Here is a 20,292-nt window from a genome sequence, read left to right on the forward strand (position 1 = left end):
CAACAACAAAGTAAGTCTAAAATTAGGCTTCTACATGAGTATGCACCTGCTCTGACTCACCTACAAATTCCACTTAAAAATGTAAAGAGTTACAAATGAATCTTGTTCATAACCCAGGTACTGCCTGTAGTTCTTTTCTTAAAAGGGAAAACACATACCTTTTTGTTTTTTCAGGATCCAGTACCCATTATTTCTATGGAGATTTCTGCAAAGAGAGTAAGTTTGTGTGTGTACACCTGTGTCTATGCACATTCTATATGTACACTGTGGTCAAAGGATATAATAGAATTAATACCTGAGCTTTTATGGACAGTTATTATTTTACTGTGACAAAAATACAGGGTAATAGACATTTCATAGATTTCTTCACGTTCTAGTTTTAGAAAAGAAGTGAGTAGTTTACTACTAAAGTTCATGATTCCCTAACTATTTTTTGCTTGTGCCTTCAAACAAATAATGATAATAATGGCAGCCCAAAAAAAGTGCATATTGAAACACAAATCTCTCCTCTACTGTAACTGGTGTCCAGTATAAGATTCTATGACAAAGGCTGTTACATGTGTGAATTATGTTTGCTTATAGATAACTTTTTTTGTTGTTTAGGTAAGTGGGAGCACATTATATAAAATAACTTCTAACTTGTACTTTTCACTGAACAATGTATCTTACAGTGCATTCCGCATCAGTTTGTGTTGCATTTGATAGTTGCCATCATGTGGATCTGTAATCACAGTAACCCTGTGTGTGCAGGAGAGAACTGATCCATAGATTTTTTTAAAGTATAACTTTGTAAGATGTCTCTGGGTGGTTTTGACTTGCCTACCTTTTGATTAGTAATTCAGTCCTTAAACATTACAACACCCAGGGACCCCTACATGCATTGCAAATCAATATCTAAAAGATCAGTGACTTATCTAGTCTCCTAATGGGCATTCCTAGAGATCTTTCAGGAAGACACAGTGTTAGGTGATAAAGAAACTTCTGCTTTGATAATGTATAAAAAATAGCTGCTTGAGTTCTTGCCAAGCTCTATTTGACAATTTTGGTAGTTTTACATTTAAGCTAATGAAAATGTTTAAAATATTGGAGAAATGAAAGCATCAATGGCTTATTATCTATCCTAAACAAAAGCTGCAATTTAAATGAATATTCACTTCATATGGTGAATATAAATGCATCATTGAAAATTCTGCCCATTTATGCTAGTGTCTTCCCTCTTTGGTTTCTATAGCAACAGCTGTACATTGGAACTGATTCTGCTGTGGCCCAAGTCCGATTCCATCAGTGTGACATGTATGGAAGTGCTTGTGCTGACTGCTGTCTGGCTCGAGATCCTTACTGTGCCTGGGATGGCATATCCTGTTCCCGGTATTACCCATCAGGCACACATGCAAAAAGGTGAGACACAGTACGTGATGGAATATCTCCAATATGTAGGAAAGTCCTGCATCTGTATTTATTTATATGTGCTTCAAATATATTCATGTATATAGCAGAGCAGTCCTGATGTGGCGCTGTAGGATAAGCACTGGACTGCTAACCACAAAGTTAGTGGTTCAAACCTATCAGTAGCACCTCAGAAACCATATACACAGTCACTATGAGTACAAACTGACTTAACAGAGTACAACTCGACTCAATAGCACTTAACAGCAATAACACAGGGGCAAAAGTTTTGAAAACTTCTTAGAACATAACCAAGTAACTTTGAACTAATGAGTTGTTGAACCAGGGGTCATCAAAGTGAATTGGCATAACAGAGTCCACAAAGACAATGTGCTACACCCTGCTGTGGTCAGTAGCAACTGGGGTCTTAGAAGAATGTGTGCAGCCACCTAAGATGCAACTATTGGTCTCTCCCCTTCTGAAACAAAAAAATAATAAACAAAATCAAAGCCACATGGAAACAATTAGACCAAAGAACTAATACCAGAAGAACTAGATGTGCCCAGCCACCACTACTGACCACTCTGAAAGGGGTCACAATTGAAAGACCTAGATAGCATGGAGAAAAAAAAATTGAAACAAAACTCAAAATCATAAAACAGACCAGCTTTTTGGTTTGACAGAGATTATGTGTGACACTGTAGAGTCCTGATGTGGCATTGTAGAATAAACACTGGACGGTTGGACCTACCCATTCAGCAGTTCAGACTCACCAGCAGCTCCTCAGAAACCCTATACAGGGTTGTTATGAGGCAAAACTAACTCAACAGAACTTACCAACAACAGCAACATGGCCCTTCAAGCCTGAAACTGAGCTCACCTTTCACTCAAACAATAGAAAGGCCAACAAAAAGTACAATAGCACCAGGGAGGAATGTAATTCTTAGAACAAACAGCTGTGTAAAATCAAAAGGGCTACATCTGCCCAGGGATTAAGAAGGGATAGGTAAGAAGGGTAGGTGGAAAGGAGTGATTCCAGGAGAAAGTGAGATCGCATTCACTGTAGGAATTGCAATCAATGTCATGAAACAAAATGGGTGTGAACCATTCAGTGGAAAATCTATTTTCTTGGTAAACCCAAATCACAATAAAAAGTTAAACATAAAACATAGAAAAAAAATTCTTTTTTGTAATTGGAAAAAATAACTTCAATTGGCATTCAAGGATATTGTTTCTCATTTCTTCCAACAGCAGGCAATAACTACCTATGAATTATCATTCTGAGAGAAAGTAGAGTCCCTTCAGTATCAGATGATTCAATTATGTCACTTTGTAGCAGAACCAAACAAAATTATACTGAATTTTTTTATATAAGAGTGTAGATAGGGGGATGAGAAGAACATGTCTGAAGCCAACAACTTTCTACTAACAGTGGATGTTTCAGTAATCCACTGGCCAATCTGTTCAGCAACAATGGGTATTTCAAGATGTGACTAAGTAGATACTTTTTGTGAGCATAGGAATAATTATGCAGGGATACCTCCCATGTATCCACTAAGAGTAAATATTATAAAGAAAGGAATCTAACTTTTAAGTACATGACTTTTCAAAATGTAGGCTTGAATTGAAGTACAATTAATAAAAAGTTCAAACTCTGACAATTTACCTGAAAATAAATTCATTAATTATTGTATGCTGCGGTTGTACTTTTGTTTTTCCACCCAGATTTTGATCAACTGCTCCCCTCTAGAAACTTTTGCTACAAGATATGAAATATGTTTAGATAAATGTAAAATGTGGAAAAGACAAGCCACCACACATGAGGATTCAAAGACTTAAAAGGAAAATAAATAAATAAACTCTAAAATACATCCTACATTTTCCCTGTGTCCTTTCTACCAGCTGGTCTTCATTTATTTCATTTTGAAAGTGAATATTTTAACTCCTAGGCAAATGTCTGACCTGTATAATTAATGAAACATGTGATTTAATTCAACATGAATAAAATAAAGACACTTGAAGGCCTCCAAACTCTAATGTCTACAATCCAGAGAGGTCACTGCCATTTGTTAGAGAAGGTAAATCCCAAAATCCTTTGAATAGGAGATCTTGAGAGGAAGAAGGTATTTAACGAGTAAAATATTTCTCCACTTAAGTTGTGCATACTTTAGGAAGATACATAAGGTAAAAATACTTTTATTACTTATAGAATACACAGTTTCTTTCTTCTACTAGTAAGGTGACCAAAGCAATGATATAGATTTGGACACCTTATTAGTACACAATTTCCCTGTGGAAAGTCAGTTTGTATTCATTTGTTTTCTTAGTTTCCACTTTGGGCTGCTTTTCTCTATTTTTAGATCCAAATTTAAACCAATTTACTGTACTTTTTATTTGTATAGGGTCCCATCTATAGTATAACCTCATTAAAAATAAAACCAAAGTTTAAAAACTCAATTTTTTGTCAAGTTTGCTTAAGCTGAATTGAAATTGCAATGGAAATTTATTTTGAAAGGATTTAATAAACAGATAGTGAAGTAATGATTTGAGAAGAAAAGTCTGAAATTAGTAATTTTCCAACTGTTTTAAAAAATTTGCCAGATAAATTGAATTTTGCAAACACTGGATATCTGAAAATAATCTTAAAGAAAATAGTAATAATGTAATTTGGAATATTATTTAATGATCTACCCATCTATTAAATCAGTTACTTCCAATAATATTTAGAAGAGAAATGAAGAAGCAATCTCAGTTTCTTGTCTATGGGAATCGAGACCTAATGTGGAGGATGGAGTTGTAAATACACTACTAGTAAGCACATGCTAAGCAGAGGAGATTCAGCTAAGTGCAGTGCACACGATGCATTAGTTAATCCTCAAAATAACCTAACATTTGAACTCAATCTTAAAGGTTGAGATAGAAAGAGATTCTAGTAAAGATAATTAATTGCCTCTTCAAAGGCTTAGAATGTTGAGGAACAACTAAGGAATTCCACAGGTAATTTTATCGAAAATAATAAAATTTATTTTTCTGTAATTATTAACAACAATAATAATGGCCACAAGCCTTTGCCAAGCACTTATAGATAACAATGTATTTTAATCAAGCATGCATGGTACTGATGAATTTTCAGTGAGAATTTTTCACAGCCAAATATTTCATGGTATATGGTATGTCTTATTAGAGTGGACAAACAAAAGCTTGTTAATATATTTTAAAGGGGTGGATGAAAAGAAATTTTTGGAGAGAGTTGAATGAATGGGCAAGCTTGTAGACAGGAAGGAATGAAATGCTGGAGTCAGGAGCTGTGCTCATAAATGAATTCGTTCAGTTCAGTGACATGTAATGGAGATCTTTCACTGGTGTCATATTCTTTTGAACCATCACCCACCCCTAGAGGATAACATTTTGGATAAGTTTCAGCACATGAAGGAAAAAGAGTTTGCTTTTATAGCAGATCATTTCTGCTGCAGACCTGACTAGAAGCAGAAATTCAAAACTGGCCATTAAAATAAATACTTTTCTGTTCACAGAGTGAAAATGAGTTAACAGGGGGAAAATATGAATTTGCAACCCAAACCACTTATTTACAATGGTCTTCCAAAGTATACAATCATTTATAGAACTAGTTCTTTTTTTTCCCCTCTTTCTTCTTATTTTGGCTATTTCCAGAGTTCTCTGAAAAAGTTTATAAGAAACAAAAACTATAATAAAAACTTGAAAATGAAAGGCAACTCTAGTCAATTGTGTTCCAACTCTTGATCTCAATGCATGTTATTTTTTAAATGCTGAAATAAAAGATGGTTATATGTCCTGGTGTGGTGCTGTAGAATAAACACTGGACTGTTAACTGTAAAGTTGACAGTTCAAACCCATCAGTCTCTCTTTGGAAACCCTAAACAGGGTCCTATAAGCTGGAACTAGCTTGATAGCATTTGATAACAAGTATATGGATAATGTAAAAATAAACTAAAGCCTTGCTGGAAGTGATATTTTCTTTTTAAAAATGCATACTTCTAATTTAAGAAAAGGAGCTCTGGTAGCGTAGTGGTTACGAATCGGGCTGTGAACCATAAGGTCAGCAGTTCGAAACTACCAGCTGCTCCGCGGGAGAAAGATGAGGCTTTCTACTCCCGTAAGGATTTACACCCTCGGAAACCCTGTACAGGGTCGCTATGGGTCGGAACCGACTCGAAGGCACTTAACAACAACAACAACAATTTAAGAAAAATGCTGCATGTTTAACTGACTGTTCACATTGTTTGTCTCAGCACTTGACAATTCTAGAATTATCTGACTGTTGTTCACTTTATTCTCAAATCACTTGACTAGTAAACCTTACACAGTGGAGTTCTTCCACAATGGAAGCTGTTTCCCATTGCCTTGATTCCATCCCTGCTCCATTACTCATTGTTGTGTAGCAGGCTTCAGATTCTCAATACCAAAGCAGTTACTCAACATAATGAGGAGTTGACAACAGTAGTTTAATTCTCATCTAGATATGCTATCAACTGTACAATCAATAGTTGTACATTCTAGTATAAAATCATATAGAAGCACAAAGCCTACTTTGGCTTGTTATCCCTCCCCCCCACCCCGCCCCCCCCCCCCCACACACACAAATTCTAATTTTCAGTCTAGCTCAATACAATGATTCATGTAACATATTAACCTTACAAAGTCAGGTCTTGAGATAAAGTTCCATAGAGAGCTTTCTCTATGTGAAGAAAGGGTAAATAAAAAGAAACAGGATGCTGCATATATAAGTAGATCATAATCCTAAAATTTGGATTGGGAGAGGTCATTTGCCTTAGCTTTCAATATAAGGAAATGTTTAAACAGTTGTTGACTGAAATAAGATCTGAACTCACATGTGACAAAACACTCCATCTCTTGAAATAACATTTAATTATTATTTGGAGGCAGCAAGGAAAACCATGATTGGAAAAAAAAATTGTGATGAATAGATAGTAGATATTATTTGAGCCAATCTCAGTTTACAAAGGAGAGTACAAGAACAAGAGAAGGAAAGGAATGTGCATAACATCAGCTAGCACATGGGTGATAGAACTAGGAAATTTTTTTTTAAGCTTTTATTGCAAATTGAGTGATAGTTTACATGGTAGAACATTAGTTTTGCACTCATTCGAAACTCTAGGATTTGAATCCAGGTCCCTTTTCAAAAATTTTCAGCTAGAGAGCTAGAATGTGTTAAAGTGACTCATTTTGTCACTTTGGAAACTTCACTGTTTCCATCAAGGTTAAAGTCCCTGATTTACTTTTTAATTATTACTAGCCACACTGTCTTTTCATTTTCTCTTGAGGAAATTCTATGAGAGAAACAATGGTATTTTCTGCCTTTATTTAGTACTTCTGTTTTTATGTAATTTGAATTAAATTTGAAATAAATCCGTGCTAAGATCCTGGTGTGGTGCTGTAGGATCAGCACTAGACTGCAAACCACAAGGTCAGCAGTTCAAACCCTATATTGGGTCGCTAAGAGTCAGCCAATTCAATGGCACTTAACAAGAAGAGGAAGATCTTGGCTTAAGAATTCTAGTCCTCACAGCAATAATCTACATTATTGTTATAATAATCTACTACTTTCCTTCAGAAAGTCATTTACAAATTTAAAATATAATATATTGTCTAGAATTATATTTCCCATGAATACAGAATACTGTATCTAAAAAAAAAATCTAAAATCTATACATGGCGTAATGGTTACGAATCAGGCTGCGGAACCTCAAGGTCAGCAGTTCGAAACTACCAGCTGTTCCGCGGGAGAAGGATGAGGCTTTCTGCTCCCTTAAAGATTTAGAGCCTCGGAAACCCTGTACAGGGTCGCTAGAGTCGGAACCGACTCCACGGCACATAACCACCAACAACCACCACCTGGAAGGGATGCTAATTTTAACAGACAGCCAGATGGAGGGGAAAAAAGCTACCCAAATTTCAGGAAATAATACTTACAGTATATGTAAACATTTACAAACACCAGCTCTGGTAGCGTAGTGGTTACGAATCGGGCTGCGAACCTTAAAGTCAGCAGTTCGAAACTACCAGCCGCTCCGCGGGAGAAAGATGAGGCTTTCTACTCCCGTAAAGATTTACACCCTCGGAAACCCTGTACAGGGTCCTATGGGTCGGAACAGACTCAACGGCACTTAACAACAACAACATAACACAATATCACATTGAATAGAGACATATGATTTCCAAATATGAGGAGCTCTAGTAGCATAGTAAGGAGCTCTGGTAGCGTAGTGATTACGAATCGGGCTGCGAACCTTAAGGTCAGCAGTTCGAAACTACCAGCTGCTCTGCGGGTGAAAGATGAGGCTTTCTGCTCCCGTAAAGATTTACAGCCTCGGAAACCCTGTACAGGGTCGTTCTGGGTTGGTTCTGACTCCATAGGCACATAACTGCCACCACCAGTAGCATAGTGGTTACAAGTCAGACTGCTAACCTCAAGATCAGCAGTTTGAAACAACCGGCTGTCCTGCAGGAGCTTTCTGCTCCGGTAAAGATTTACAGCCTTGGAAATCCTATGCAGGGTCACTCTGAATCAGAGCTGACTACATGGCACACCACCATCACCATCACCACCACCACCACCATTTCCAAATATGAGTAGATTATTAGTTTACTTCTTTTCATTAGTCTATGTTTGTGCTAATTGATCATGATAGCTGTGGAACAGAATATTTTGATTAAATGACCTTTTCACACATGCAGTTCATCAGATGTAGAAATTTAATGGTAATTTTATTCAAATAAATCTTCAGACTCAAATCGCACTGCCTTCATCTATACTACATATCCCTTACTACACATGATACTAATTTTAAATCAGAAGACCTTCTAGTTGAACAAAATTTTAATAAAATGTAAAGGGAACCTCCTTAAATTATTTTAAATCCTGAGTTCAAACTTTTATGAACATTTAAAGCCCACTTCTATATACCTATTGAAAAACACTCAGTGGAAATACAGAAATGTAGAAAACTATGAAAGTTGGATTTTATACGTGTTTGGTATGACTAATCAGTTTTTTCAGTAGCAGAACACTACTTGAATTTTTAATGCAGTTGGCTATATCTTAAAGTCCGGAAAATCGAAATCTGAACATCTAAATGCATTTACTGTTTTTTCAGGAGGTTCCGCAGACAAGATGTTCGGCATGGAAATGCAGCTCAGCAGTGCTTTGGACAGCAGTTTGTTGGTAATCCATGGAAAATCAATTGCTATGGGTTGTAGTATGCATTACAGATAAATTGCAAGCTTCTCAAAAAGAGAGCCCTTGTTTTCTTTGTGTTTAATACATGCTAGAACAGTTTTACTGAAATGATTCTTTTTTTTCTTCCATGTAGTTAATATATCACGGATTTGACATATCATTTTTTACATAACTAGGAAAATATGTTTCCTACACTACCCTCACTAGATTTCAAAACAGAGGAATCTTAGAATGAGCTTGTTGTATGCTAGTAGCTTCTCATGTGGCACTGTAGGATTAGCACTGGACTGCAAACCACAAGGTTGGCAGTTCAAAACCATTGGCTTCTCCTCAGAAATACTATACAGGGTCATTATGGCATTTAACAACAAGTCAGAACCAACTTGACTGCACTTAACAACAAACAATAACAATTAGGTAGCTAAGGCCAAACAATCTACAAGACTTACCTCACCATCCCATACTTGACCATGTCTTCACTGTTGTTGTTAAGTGCTGTTGAGTCCGTTCTGACTGTAGAGTGTTTCCGAGGAGCAGCTGGCTTTTTTTCCGAGGAAAGCCAACCTTGTGATTCACATGCCAGTGCTGATCATGCAATGCCTCACCAGGAGTCCCATGTCTTTGCTATGTGATATAATTTAAGAGAATTAATCAAGAGTGATGCAGTGTCTATCACGTCACCTATTGTGTTTGGAGAAGAGGAAGTTTAAATCTGGGATTGGTGGTGCAGCTGTGGATATGATAGAAAGAGTTGTAGATGGTCTGATAGATAAAGGATGAGGAGAAATAACTTCAGGTAAATGGAAGGAAATCGAAGAAGAGAGAAACATACAGTTCTGAATCTTCAAAGTACCGTGGCAATTGGTGAACAGGCTGTGTTCAGAGTCACTGGGTTATCCAAGAAGTCACAAGAGGAAAGACATTATTATGAAGAGACCAGTGATGGTTATAAACAAACCCAGAGACTGTGGTTTACTAGACCCCAGGTTGACTCAGGATTCAATGAAGGACTCAAGTCTCGGGAAAATACTGACAAGAATAAAGCAGGATCTTTATCATAGGGAAACTTAGGAGTAAGTTTTAAAGATGAGGAGTCAGGTATGGGCAAAAAGATCCTGATATCTAGTAACTGTGTTTGATCATGGTTAAAATAACAATGAATGAATCAATTTGCTTTTATCGCCTACTGCAGCTAATGTATTTGTTTGCATGCAACTTATGTTCAAGTTCAGTTAGAGCTTTTATAGACTAAGACATATAGAACAAAGTCATTGGGTCACTTTCATATTCTCTCCTTAATATCAAGGCCCAACATTTGGATAAATGCAACACCTTATCAGTAAAATTCTCACAGTTATGATTAAGCCGCTTACCATATGACTTAGCTTACTTATTCCTGCCTTTATTTGTATCATTAACTTGATCATTTGCCTTGCCTGAACTTTGAGTGCTCACCTTCTCTTCTCTGCTTTATCAATGATGTTGCCATAGAATTCCCATATTTTTAAAATTGATGCCCTTTTCATTTCCCAGACTGTCCCATCCTACTAATCTCCCACTTACTTCCTTTTGGCCCATCCTATAGACCATTCATCTGTCAGTTTGTCATACTGTGGTGGCTTGTGAGTTGCTATGATTCTGGAAGCTATATTATGGGAATTTTCAATACCAGCAGGATCACCCATGGTGGACAGATTTCAGATGAGCTTCCAGATGAAGACAGACTAGGAAGAAGGAGAGACGAACTACTTCCGAATATTTAGTCACTGAAAACCTTATGAATAGCAGGGAAATGCTGTCAGATATAGTGCCAGAAAATGAGTCCCTTGGAATGAAAGTCACTGAAAATACAACTGGGCAAGAGCTGCCTCCTCATAGTAGAGTTGAACGTGATGATGCAAATGGAGTAAAGCCCTCGGGACCTTTATTTGCTGATGGGGCACAAACTCGAAGAGAAACACCTGTAAATATCCATTAACAATCAGAACATAGTAGGTATGAAGTATGAATCTAAGACATTTGGAAATTCTAAAAAATGAAATGGAACACAAACATCGATACCTTAGGAATTAGTGAACTGAAATGGACTGGTATTGGTCATTGTGAATCTGAAAACCACATGGCTTACTATGCTTGGAATGACAAATTGAAGAAGAATGGTGTTGCATTCATCAGCAAAAAGAAGATATCAAGATTAGTCACGAGGTACAACGCTGTCTGTGACAGGATAATATCCATGTGCCTACAGGGAAGCCCAGTTAATACCACTATTATTCAAATTTATGCACCAACCACTAAAGCCAGTGAGGATGAAACAGAAAAATTTTACCAACTTCTTCAGTCTGAAATTGATCAAACATGCAATCAAGATGTATTGATCATTACTGGTAATTGGAATGCAAAGGTTGGAAACAAAATGGTAGGATCAATAGTTGAAAAATATGGCCTTGGTAATAGAAATGATGCTAGAGATCACATGATAGAATTCTGAAAAACCAATGATTTGTTCATTTCAAATACCTTCTTTAGACAACATGGTGGTGGTGGTAGTATGCTGTGAAGTCGGTTTCAACTCATAGAGTCCCTGTACAGGGTTTCCTAGGCTGTAAATCTTTCCAGGAGCAGAAAGCCTCATCTTTCTCCTGCAGAACAGCTGGTAGTTTCAAACTGCTAAACTTTGAGGTTAGCAGCCCAATTCGTAACCACTACACTACCAGAGCTTCCTCTAGACAGCATAGGAGAGGATTATACACATGGACCTCTTCAGATGGAATACACAGAAATCAAATTAGCTACATAAGTGGAAAGAGACAGTGTAAAAACTCCATATCATCAGCCACAACAAGGCCAGGAGCAGATTATAGAACAGATCATCAATTGTTCATATGCAAATTCAGACTGAAGCTGAAAAAAAAATGAAAATAAGTCCTTGAATATATCCCACCTGAATTTAGAGATCATCTGAAGAAAATATTTGAGACATTAGACACTAAAGACCAAAGACTACAAGAGTTGTAGAATGACATCAAGAACGTGATACAGGAAGAAAGCAAAAACTCATTAAGAAAAGAAATATGGAAAAGATCAAAATGGATATCAGAAGAAACACTGAAACATTGCTCTCCAGCATAGAGATGCTAAAGAAAATGGAAGAAAAGAGGAAGTTCAAGAGCTGAACAGAAAATTTCAAAGGTCAGCTCGAGAAGACAAAGTCAAATATTACAACAAAATGTGCAAAGATCTGGAGTCAGAAAACCAAAAAGGAAGATCATGCTCAGCATTTCTCAAGTTGGGGAAACTGAAGAAAAATTTCAAGCCTCAACATTCATGAAAGGTTCTCTGGGAAAATTATTAAATGATGCAGAAAGCATCAAAAGAAGATGGAAGGAATACACAGAATCACTGTAACAAAAGGAAATGGTTGATGGGCAACCATTTCAAGAGGTAGCATATGATCAAGAGCCAATGATACTGAAGGAAGAAGTCCAAGATGCATTTGAAGGAATTGGCAAAGAATAAGGCACCAGGAATTGATAAATAAAAATTGAAATCTTTCAAGAAAGTGAGGCAGCACAGGAGACACTCTCTCATCTCTGCCCAGAAATTTGGAAGACAACTATCTGGCCAACTGATTGGAAGTGATTCGTAGTTGTGCCCATTCCAAAGAGAGGTGACCCAATGGAATGCAGAAATCATCAGACAATATATTTGTTATCCCATGCAAGTGAAGTTTTACTAAAGGTAATACAGAAATGGCTGCAAGCATACATTGACAGAGAACTTCCAGAGGTTCAAGCCGGATTCAGAAGAGACCGTGGAATGAGGGCCATCATTGCTGCTGTCCAATGGATCTTGGCTGAAATACCAGAAAGATGTTTACCTGTGCTTTGTTGACTAAGCAAAGGCCTTCGATTGTGTGGATCATGACAAGCTATGAACAGCATTGCAAAGTATGAGTATTCCGGAGCACTTAACTGTGCTCATGAGGAATCTGTACCTGGACCAACAGGCAGTTGTTCGAACAGAACATGGAAACACTGAGTGATTTAAAATTAAGAAAGGTGTGCAACAGGATTGTATTCTTTCACCATACTTATTCAACCTGTATGCTGAGCAAATAATCCAAGAAGCTGGGTTATATGAAGAAAAATGTGGCATCAGGATTGGAGGAAGACTCATTAACAACCTGTGATATGCAGATGATACAACCTAGCTTGCTGAAAGTGAAGAGGACTTAAAATACTTATGGATGAAGATCAAAGACCACAGCCTTTGGTATGGATTACACCTCAGAGCCAAGAAAACAAAAATCCTCACTACTGGACCAATAAACAACATTCTTATCAACAGAGAAAATATTGAAGTTGTCAAGGACTTCCTTCTTCTTGGGTCAACCATCAACACTCATGGAAGCAGCAGACAAGAAATCAAATGACATATTGCATTAGGCAAATCTGCTGCACAAGACTTTTAAACTGTTGAAGAGCAAGGATGTCAGTTTGAGGACCAGCGTGCACCTGACCCAAGCCATGGTATTTTCTATAACCTCATACACATGCTAAAGCTGGACAGTGAATAAGGAAGACCGTATAGAAGAATTGATGCATTTGAGTTATGGTGTTGGAGGAAAATTTGTGTTATGGTGTTTATAGTGCCATGGGCTGCCAAATGACCAAGCAGATCGATGTTGAAAGAAGTGCACTCAGAGTGCTGCTTGGAGCCCAGGATGGCCAGAGTTCATGTCTCATACTTCGAACATATTGTCACGAGGCACCAGTCACTGGAGAAGGATATAATATTTAGTAAGGTTGAGGGTCAGAGAGAAAGAGGAAGACCCCCAGTGAGATAAATTGGCAAAGTGGCAGCATTAGTGGGCTCAAGCGTGGCAACAACTGTGATGTTGGCCCAGGACTGGGCAATGTTTTGTTCTGTTGTGCATAGAACCACTATGAGTCGGTACTGACTTGATGGCACCTAACAACAACAACAATATAGCCTACCCACCTTCTTGATGCCTAGATTTTGATATGACAGTCTTTCTCAATAACTAAAATTACTTTGTCTTGATATTATTATAATTGATCTTAAGTAATAAGAGTTATTCACTTTTCTGCAAGTGAGTAAAGAAAATGAAAATTTATCACCAATTTCAAAGCCTTGGGGTCGATGATAACATTTCCTTTTGTAGGGGACGCTTTGGATAAGACTGAAGAACGACTGGCCTACGGAATAGAGAACAACAGTACTTTGCTGGAATGTACCCCACGATCTTTACAAGCCAAAGTCATCTGGTTTGTACAGAAAGGACATGAAACAAGAAAAGATGAGGTAATGTATAGATGTCTTACATGAAGTGTGTGAATAACAACTATATAATTATTCATTTGGGTAGTTATTGATGAAAGTCTGTTGCACTACACAGGTATAATTAAAAAACTAGGGTTATTTCTTTTATATCAGTTTATAAAGATTTATATGCATTTATATTATATGTGCAAATATAAATAAATATTCCATGTATATGTCAATAACTCGGATACTCATGTCAAAATGATAGTCTAAATTGTGTCACCCATGCAATTTTACTGTAAAACGGCTAACTTGAACACCATTAATACATATATCATAGAAAACAATATCAGCAACTACATTAAATTGGTTATATGATAAAGCTTTTGAAAGACCTATGAGATACTGGCATGGGGTTTCTTGTCTATTGAAACAAAGGAAGGGTATTTTGGCTTCTAAGAATGTTTCATGAAAGGTATATATATTTCTGTAATCACCTAAATGATGGAAGAAGAATGACTTGGTCTTCTTTTAGAGATGGAAGAATAGGCAGCATTTTAACCTCATATGCATGTGAAAGCTGGACAGTGAATAAGGAAGACCATAGAAGAATTGATGCTTTTTGAGTTGTGGTATTGGAGGAGAATATTGAAAATGCCATGGGCTGCCAAAAGAACCAATAGATCCATTTTGGAAGAAGTGCAGCCAGAGTGCTCCTTGGAGGCAAAGATGACTAAACTTCATCTTTCATACTTCAGACATATTGTCACGAGGGACCAGTCACTGAAGAAGGGTATCATGTTTGGTACGGTGGAGGGTCAGAGAAAAAGAGGAAGACCCCCAACAAGATGGATTGGCAAAGTGGAAGCATCGATGGACTCAAGCGTGGCAACATTAGTGAGGTTGGCCCAGGATCAGGCAGTGTTTCATTCTGCTGTGCATAAGGTTGCTATGGGTTGGTACTGACTTGATGGCACCTAACAACAGCAACAACAATGACAACAAGGCATATGGACAGAGTGGTCTTGTGATAGCAACTGGATAAAAGAACCAAATAAGTGTATGGAGCTAGTTATGTACGTGGAGAGGTCAAGGACGTGAAGGAGTTAGAGAAGGCAGATAAAGCATCAGTGATATTGACTTGAGCTTTGAAATCAGTTTTCGCAAAAGTAAAATTATAAAATAGCAAGTGTAAGAAAATCCAGTTTTATAAGAGGGAGAGAGACATGGTCCTTTTAAAATGCAAAGTTATGAGTTGAATAGGGCAAGTAATTCTAGTGAGCAGCCTTACGGCACAAAGGAGATCATTAGTGTATATAGGTTAGAGAGCAAATGAATGGCTGTCTACCTGATTTTGAATGGGGAACAAAACAAATGTGGAACATTTTGGCTTTCTGTATCTTTTTCTAGACTATTGTGAAACTAAAAATCCAACTTGTTTTTATTCATTCACTCTGGGATATAAGAAAATTGATAAATCCTAAATTCCTAAGATAAGCTACCAGAGAGGAAGGCACCTTGATTTAATAAAGACCACAATCAGCAGTTCAAACCTATCAGCTGCTCCTTGGAAACCTTATGCAAGGTCGTTATGGGTCAAACAGAACTGATTTGATGGCACTTTCCAACAACTACTCAGATAATGGAGTCCTGGTGTCATGTTGTAGGATAAGCAATGGACTGCAAGGTGGTCTTTCAAACCCACCATCCACTTCTCAAAAATCCTATACAGGGTGACTATGAGTCGGAACCAACTATTTGGCACTTAACAACAACAACACTACACATATTAAAAATATAACCAAGAGTAAATATGTTCAAAAAATTTTGTAGCATTTTGCACTGAACTAAAATTGTTGGTTTAGTATTAATGTATTTTCTGTTTCACAAATCTGAGATGAAGAGGCTTTTAAAATTTTATCATAACTCACTTGGCAGGGGAGGACCTGGGAATAGTCCATAGTTGCTCCCGTTGATTGGTTTCTGAAGACAAAGAAATCATTCTTTCATCAATGGTTTTATTCACTCAGTATGTTCTGTTTCTAATTTTGAACTCTCCATAATCTTTCTCATTTGGAAATCTTTACCAAATCATTTTGACATGCTGCATACATCAATGTTCAATTATAAGCTTCTTTTTCATATTGTTGATATAATCTACTTCTCCTTTCCCATAATTTTTAGTCCCTTTTTCAACTATACTCAAATTTCCCTGACTGATACATTTACCGATACTTAAATTTTTAAATGTATTCTGTGCATTAAAGGGCATGTCATAATCAGATAATAGCTTATTTCTCTAGACATAGCAATATACATATTGATTTATGCACAATTTAAAACAAAACAAAAAGTTGCTGACTTCATCAAAGGCGGAAATGTACACTGTGTACATCACAAAGCAGATGACTTTGTATGTAAGTCCTGGACTTTTATTTCCCATTTATTGTAGCTATTATGAAACGCATGAGATATTAATTTTATACTCAAACCTTAACTATTGAAAAAGAGTGCTTAGGTACACCTAGTCCAATTCTTACCTGTGGAAATGCCTTTAAGAGTATCCTTGACAATAATAGCCTGAAGATTTTTCATGAACACTGGAAATCACAAAAACTCAATAATTTGCAGATAAATCATAGACTTTATATGAAAATTAATGAGTTTGTATAAGATCTGGCTGTATATATTTATCTTCATTTTATTAAACTGAAATTATGTATCCTTTTGCATGCAAATCCTAAAGTAACTAAGTCCTCTAAAATTACCCAGAAACCATATAGTCTTGTGGATAAAGTTTTTGTTTGAATGAATCATTGTTGTTAAGTGCTGTCGAGTTGGTTTTTGAGGAGAGGCTGGTGGGAATGAACTGCCAACCTTGTGGCTGACAGTCCAGTGATGATCCTACAGCACCATACCAGTAAATATTAGAATTACTAGAAAGCATCTAGAAACTTAATTATCAAATGTTTCTAAACTTTGGATTCTGAAATTCTCTCCAAAATGCACATCATAGTCCTTAAATGTAAGGTGTGTGTGTGTATATATATATATACAGAGAGAGAGAGAGAGAGAGTCCTGGTGTGTCACTGTGGGTTAATGTGTCAGACTGCAAAGTCATTTGAATTACAAGATCGGTGGTTTAAGCTCACCAGCTGCTCCTTGAAAACCCTAAACAGGGTTGCTATGTGTCAGAATCGACTCAATGGCACTTAACAACAATAACATATACACATATATATTACTCTATGCTTTTTATTCAGTTCTACCAGTATTACTAGAAAGCCTCTTTTTCTAGGTATTTCATGTTGATTTTTTTGTTAGGTGCCATCATGTTGATATTGACTCATAATGACCTGATTTACAATAGAGCAAAATGGTATCCGGTCATGAGCCTGCCTCACAATCATTGCTGTTGTTGCAACCGCCAGTTTGTCGCCCCTTTGTTCCCATGCATATAAGGCAACTGAACACAGCATGTTTTGAGTCAAGTATACCTTATTCCTCAAAGTTTCATCTTTGCTTTGTTTTGTTGGGGTTTTTTAATTATGACTAGAGTAAAGGTTTACAGAAAATATCATCAGCTTTACATTTAACACATCTTGTGTTTCATTTCATCTTTTTAACTCTTTGTGAGGTCTTTTCAGCACATTTCCTCAACACAGTACATTGTGGGATTGCAGGACTATGGCTTCCATGGCCTTTGTGCTCATGCACAGTCTGTAGGTGGACCAAGAGGCAGCTGTTTAAAGAGAGCAAGGGGATGTACATGGTTTAAAATCTGGAAAGGTGTGTGTCAGGGTTGTAGTCATGCACTATATAAATTCAGTCTGTATGCTGAGCAAATAATCTGAGAAACTAGACTATATTAAGAAGAACATCAGGATTAATTACCTGCAATATTCAGTTGGCACCCACCAGCTTGCTGACTCAAAATGAAGAGGACTTGAAGCATTTATTGATAAAGATCAAAGACTACAGCCTCCTGTATGGATTATACATTAACAACAAGAAAATGGAAATCCTTACTCTGGGACCAATAAGCAACATCATGATAAGTGGAGAATTATTGATATTGTCAAGGATTTTATTTTATGTGGATCCACAATCAGTATCCATGGAAGATGCTTCATTAGAGATAAATTTTCCTTGGCTTGACTATATGGTTAATTATGATATATATCAGTTATTGTGATATTGTGAGGGGGAAAAAGACTTAAGAGAAGTAGCTATTATTTAATGTACAACTACTATACATCAGGAACTGTGATAAGTGCCCTATTTTATTATATTTAGATCTCATAGCAAGCATATTGGGTGTAATTGTTTGTATCTGATAAATACAGAAAATGAGACTCAGAAAGTTTTATTTCATACACAAGGTTATTGACAGATCTAAGATTTGAGTTTTGGTATCTCTTATCTCAAGCCTCTGCTGTCTCAGATATATTCATTTTCTAAGTACCAAGGAATATGCTATGTGTTTTCTATAAAGTATATAATTTTATTATCAAAACATTTTTGATTGATTGATAACAGTAGTGGAGACAGAATGTTTAATAACTTCTTGGTTTCTCATACTTAGTTAAGTAGAATCCAAATTCATGTCTGTATGATCTTCTAAACCCTACCACCTTTTGAAATCAGAATTGTAAATACAGTTTCATATATTCTGAGACATGGAACAAATGAAACACTGTTCATAGCAAAAATTCTGGAATTTGGTTTTTGAAACACAATCTTAATGTCAATTTAATCCTTGTGTATTTTTCATTCTGACCAAGGTTTAGTGAAGAATGCTTCTGCAGCCTTCAAGGCAGGGGTACTTCTCCTCATGTTTAGGTGTCTGAGAACCTGCCTATGCTTACAACACTCCATATTCCAAATACTATTAACATGAATCATTATTATACCATGTACTCCTCATCTCAAGTGGCCTTTTAAAGCTATTACTCTATGATTTGTGGCTACAAAAAGAAGGCTTCTATATCTCTGTGTTTTTGTTCCAATTAATAGTGACCGTGTAGAGCATATATGAGGAGCAGCTGGTGGGTTTGAACTGCTGACACTGTTGTTTGCAGTCCAGTGCTGATCCTATAGAGCCACACCAGAAATCCATATCTCACTAACAGTCATCTATTATTTAAAACTTCTGTTGCTAAGTGCCATCCAGTGTTTATCCTACAGTGCTACATTATGACTATGTAGATCTATACCTCATTTTCTTGAGGTTTTAAATTAGAGGTGTATTCTCTTCATTTTTTTGAAACATATTTATTAAGCAACTAATATATCCTGCATTCATATCTTATAAACTTGAGACTAGAGAAATACTATGTTATAAAAATAATATAAAGAACAATACTTAATATATCAGTTAACAATAGAAAGATCCAGCAGATGTTACTTGCAGTGACAGGTTGCAATTTAAAGAGGGCTGACCATGGATGGTCTCACTAAAAACATCACCAAGAAGGTGATATTTTTGAAAACACTTGAGACATGGGAGGAAATAAACCATGTGACCATCTGGGAGAAAAAATTTCTGAGCAGAGAATAGCCATTGCAAATGCTTTGAAGTAGTTGTGCATCTGATACAAAGGTCCTGAACACACCTGGCATGGTCAAAGATCATCACCGAAGAGAACAGAGTGGCTGAAAGGTAGTATGTAATAACAACACTCATAGACTACGAGTTAGAGAAGAGAAGAAAAGACCGGGCTCATGTAGGACCTTGAAGTGTATTGTAAAGGTTTTTGTTCTTCTGAATTGAAATGGAGCCAGTGAATAGTTTTCAGAAGAATGACAAGCTCAGCATTAATAATATTATATTTAGAATACAGTGAAGATGGGATCCTGGTATGGTGCTGTGGGATAAAGTACTGAACCACAAGGTCAGTTTGAACCACAAGGTCAGCAGTTCAAACTCACTAGTCACTCCTTGTGAACCCTATTTGGGGTCTCTATGAGTTGGAACTGACTTTATAGCACTTAACAACAAGAAGAAGAACAAGTATGGAAGCTGATACTCTCTGTAGTGATAGGAACAGCAAAGTACATATCTTAGTTTCAAGCACATAAAATTTTCTCTTAATGTGCTTTATACACTTAAAGCTAAATGGCATGCAAGCAGCTGCCTTATATATAAAATACCAGTATATATTCAGATTTACATACCAACCACTAAAGCTAGTGATGATGAAACTGAAGAATTCTACCAACTTCTTAAATCAGAAATTGGTCAAACATGCAATCAAGATGTATTAATAGTTACTGGTGATTGGAATGCAAAGGTTGGAAACATAAAGGAAGGATCAGCAATTTAAAAATATGGGCTTGGTGATAGAAATGATACTGGAGATCACATGATAGAATTT

The 20,292-nt window shown here is 36.6% G+C and overlaps 1 protein-coding gene across 1 annotated transcript in view; it reads left to right on the forward strand.

The window, feature by feature from the left end:
- Positions 1-20,292, forward strand: part of SEMA3E (sema domain, immunoglobulin domain (Ig), short basic domain, secreted, (semaphorin) 3E) — a 361,421-nt gene that overhangs the window by 313,564 nt on the left and 27,565 nt on the right. Inside the window, exons 14-17 of the mRNA XM_006834339.1 lie at positions 175-216; positions 1,232-1,398; positions 8,544-8,611; positions 13,815-13,954. Coding sequence (XP_006834402.1) covers positions 175-216; positions 1,232-1,398; positions 8,544-8,611; positions 13,815-13,954 — 417 coding nt within the window. The remainder of the gene's footprint in view (positions 1-174; positions 217-1,231; positions 1,399-8,543; positions 8,612-13,814; positions 13,955-20,292) is intronic.

Source organism: Chrysochloris asiatica, unplaced genomic scaffold (genome assembly GCF_000296735.1).
Source record: "Chrysochloris asiatica unplaced genomic scaffold, ChrAsi1.0 scaffold00010, whole genome shotgun sequence".
NCBI lineage: Eukaryota > Metazoa > Chordata > Mammalia > Afrosoricida > Chrysochloridae > Chrysochloris > Chrysochloris asiatica.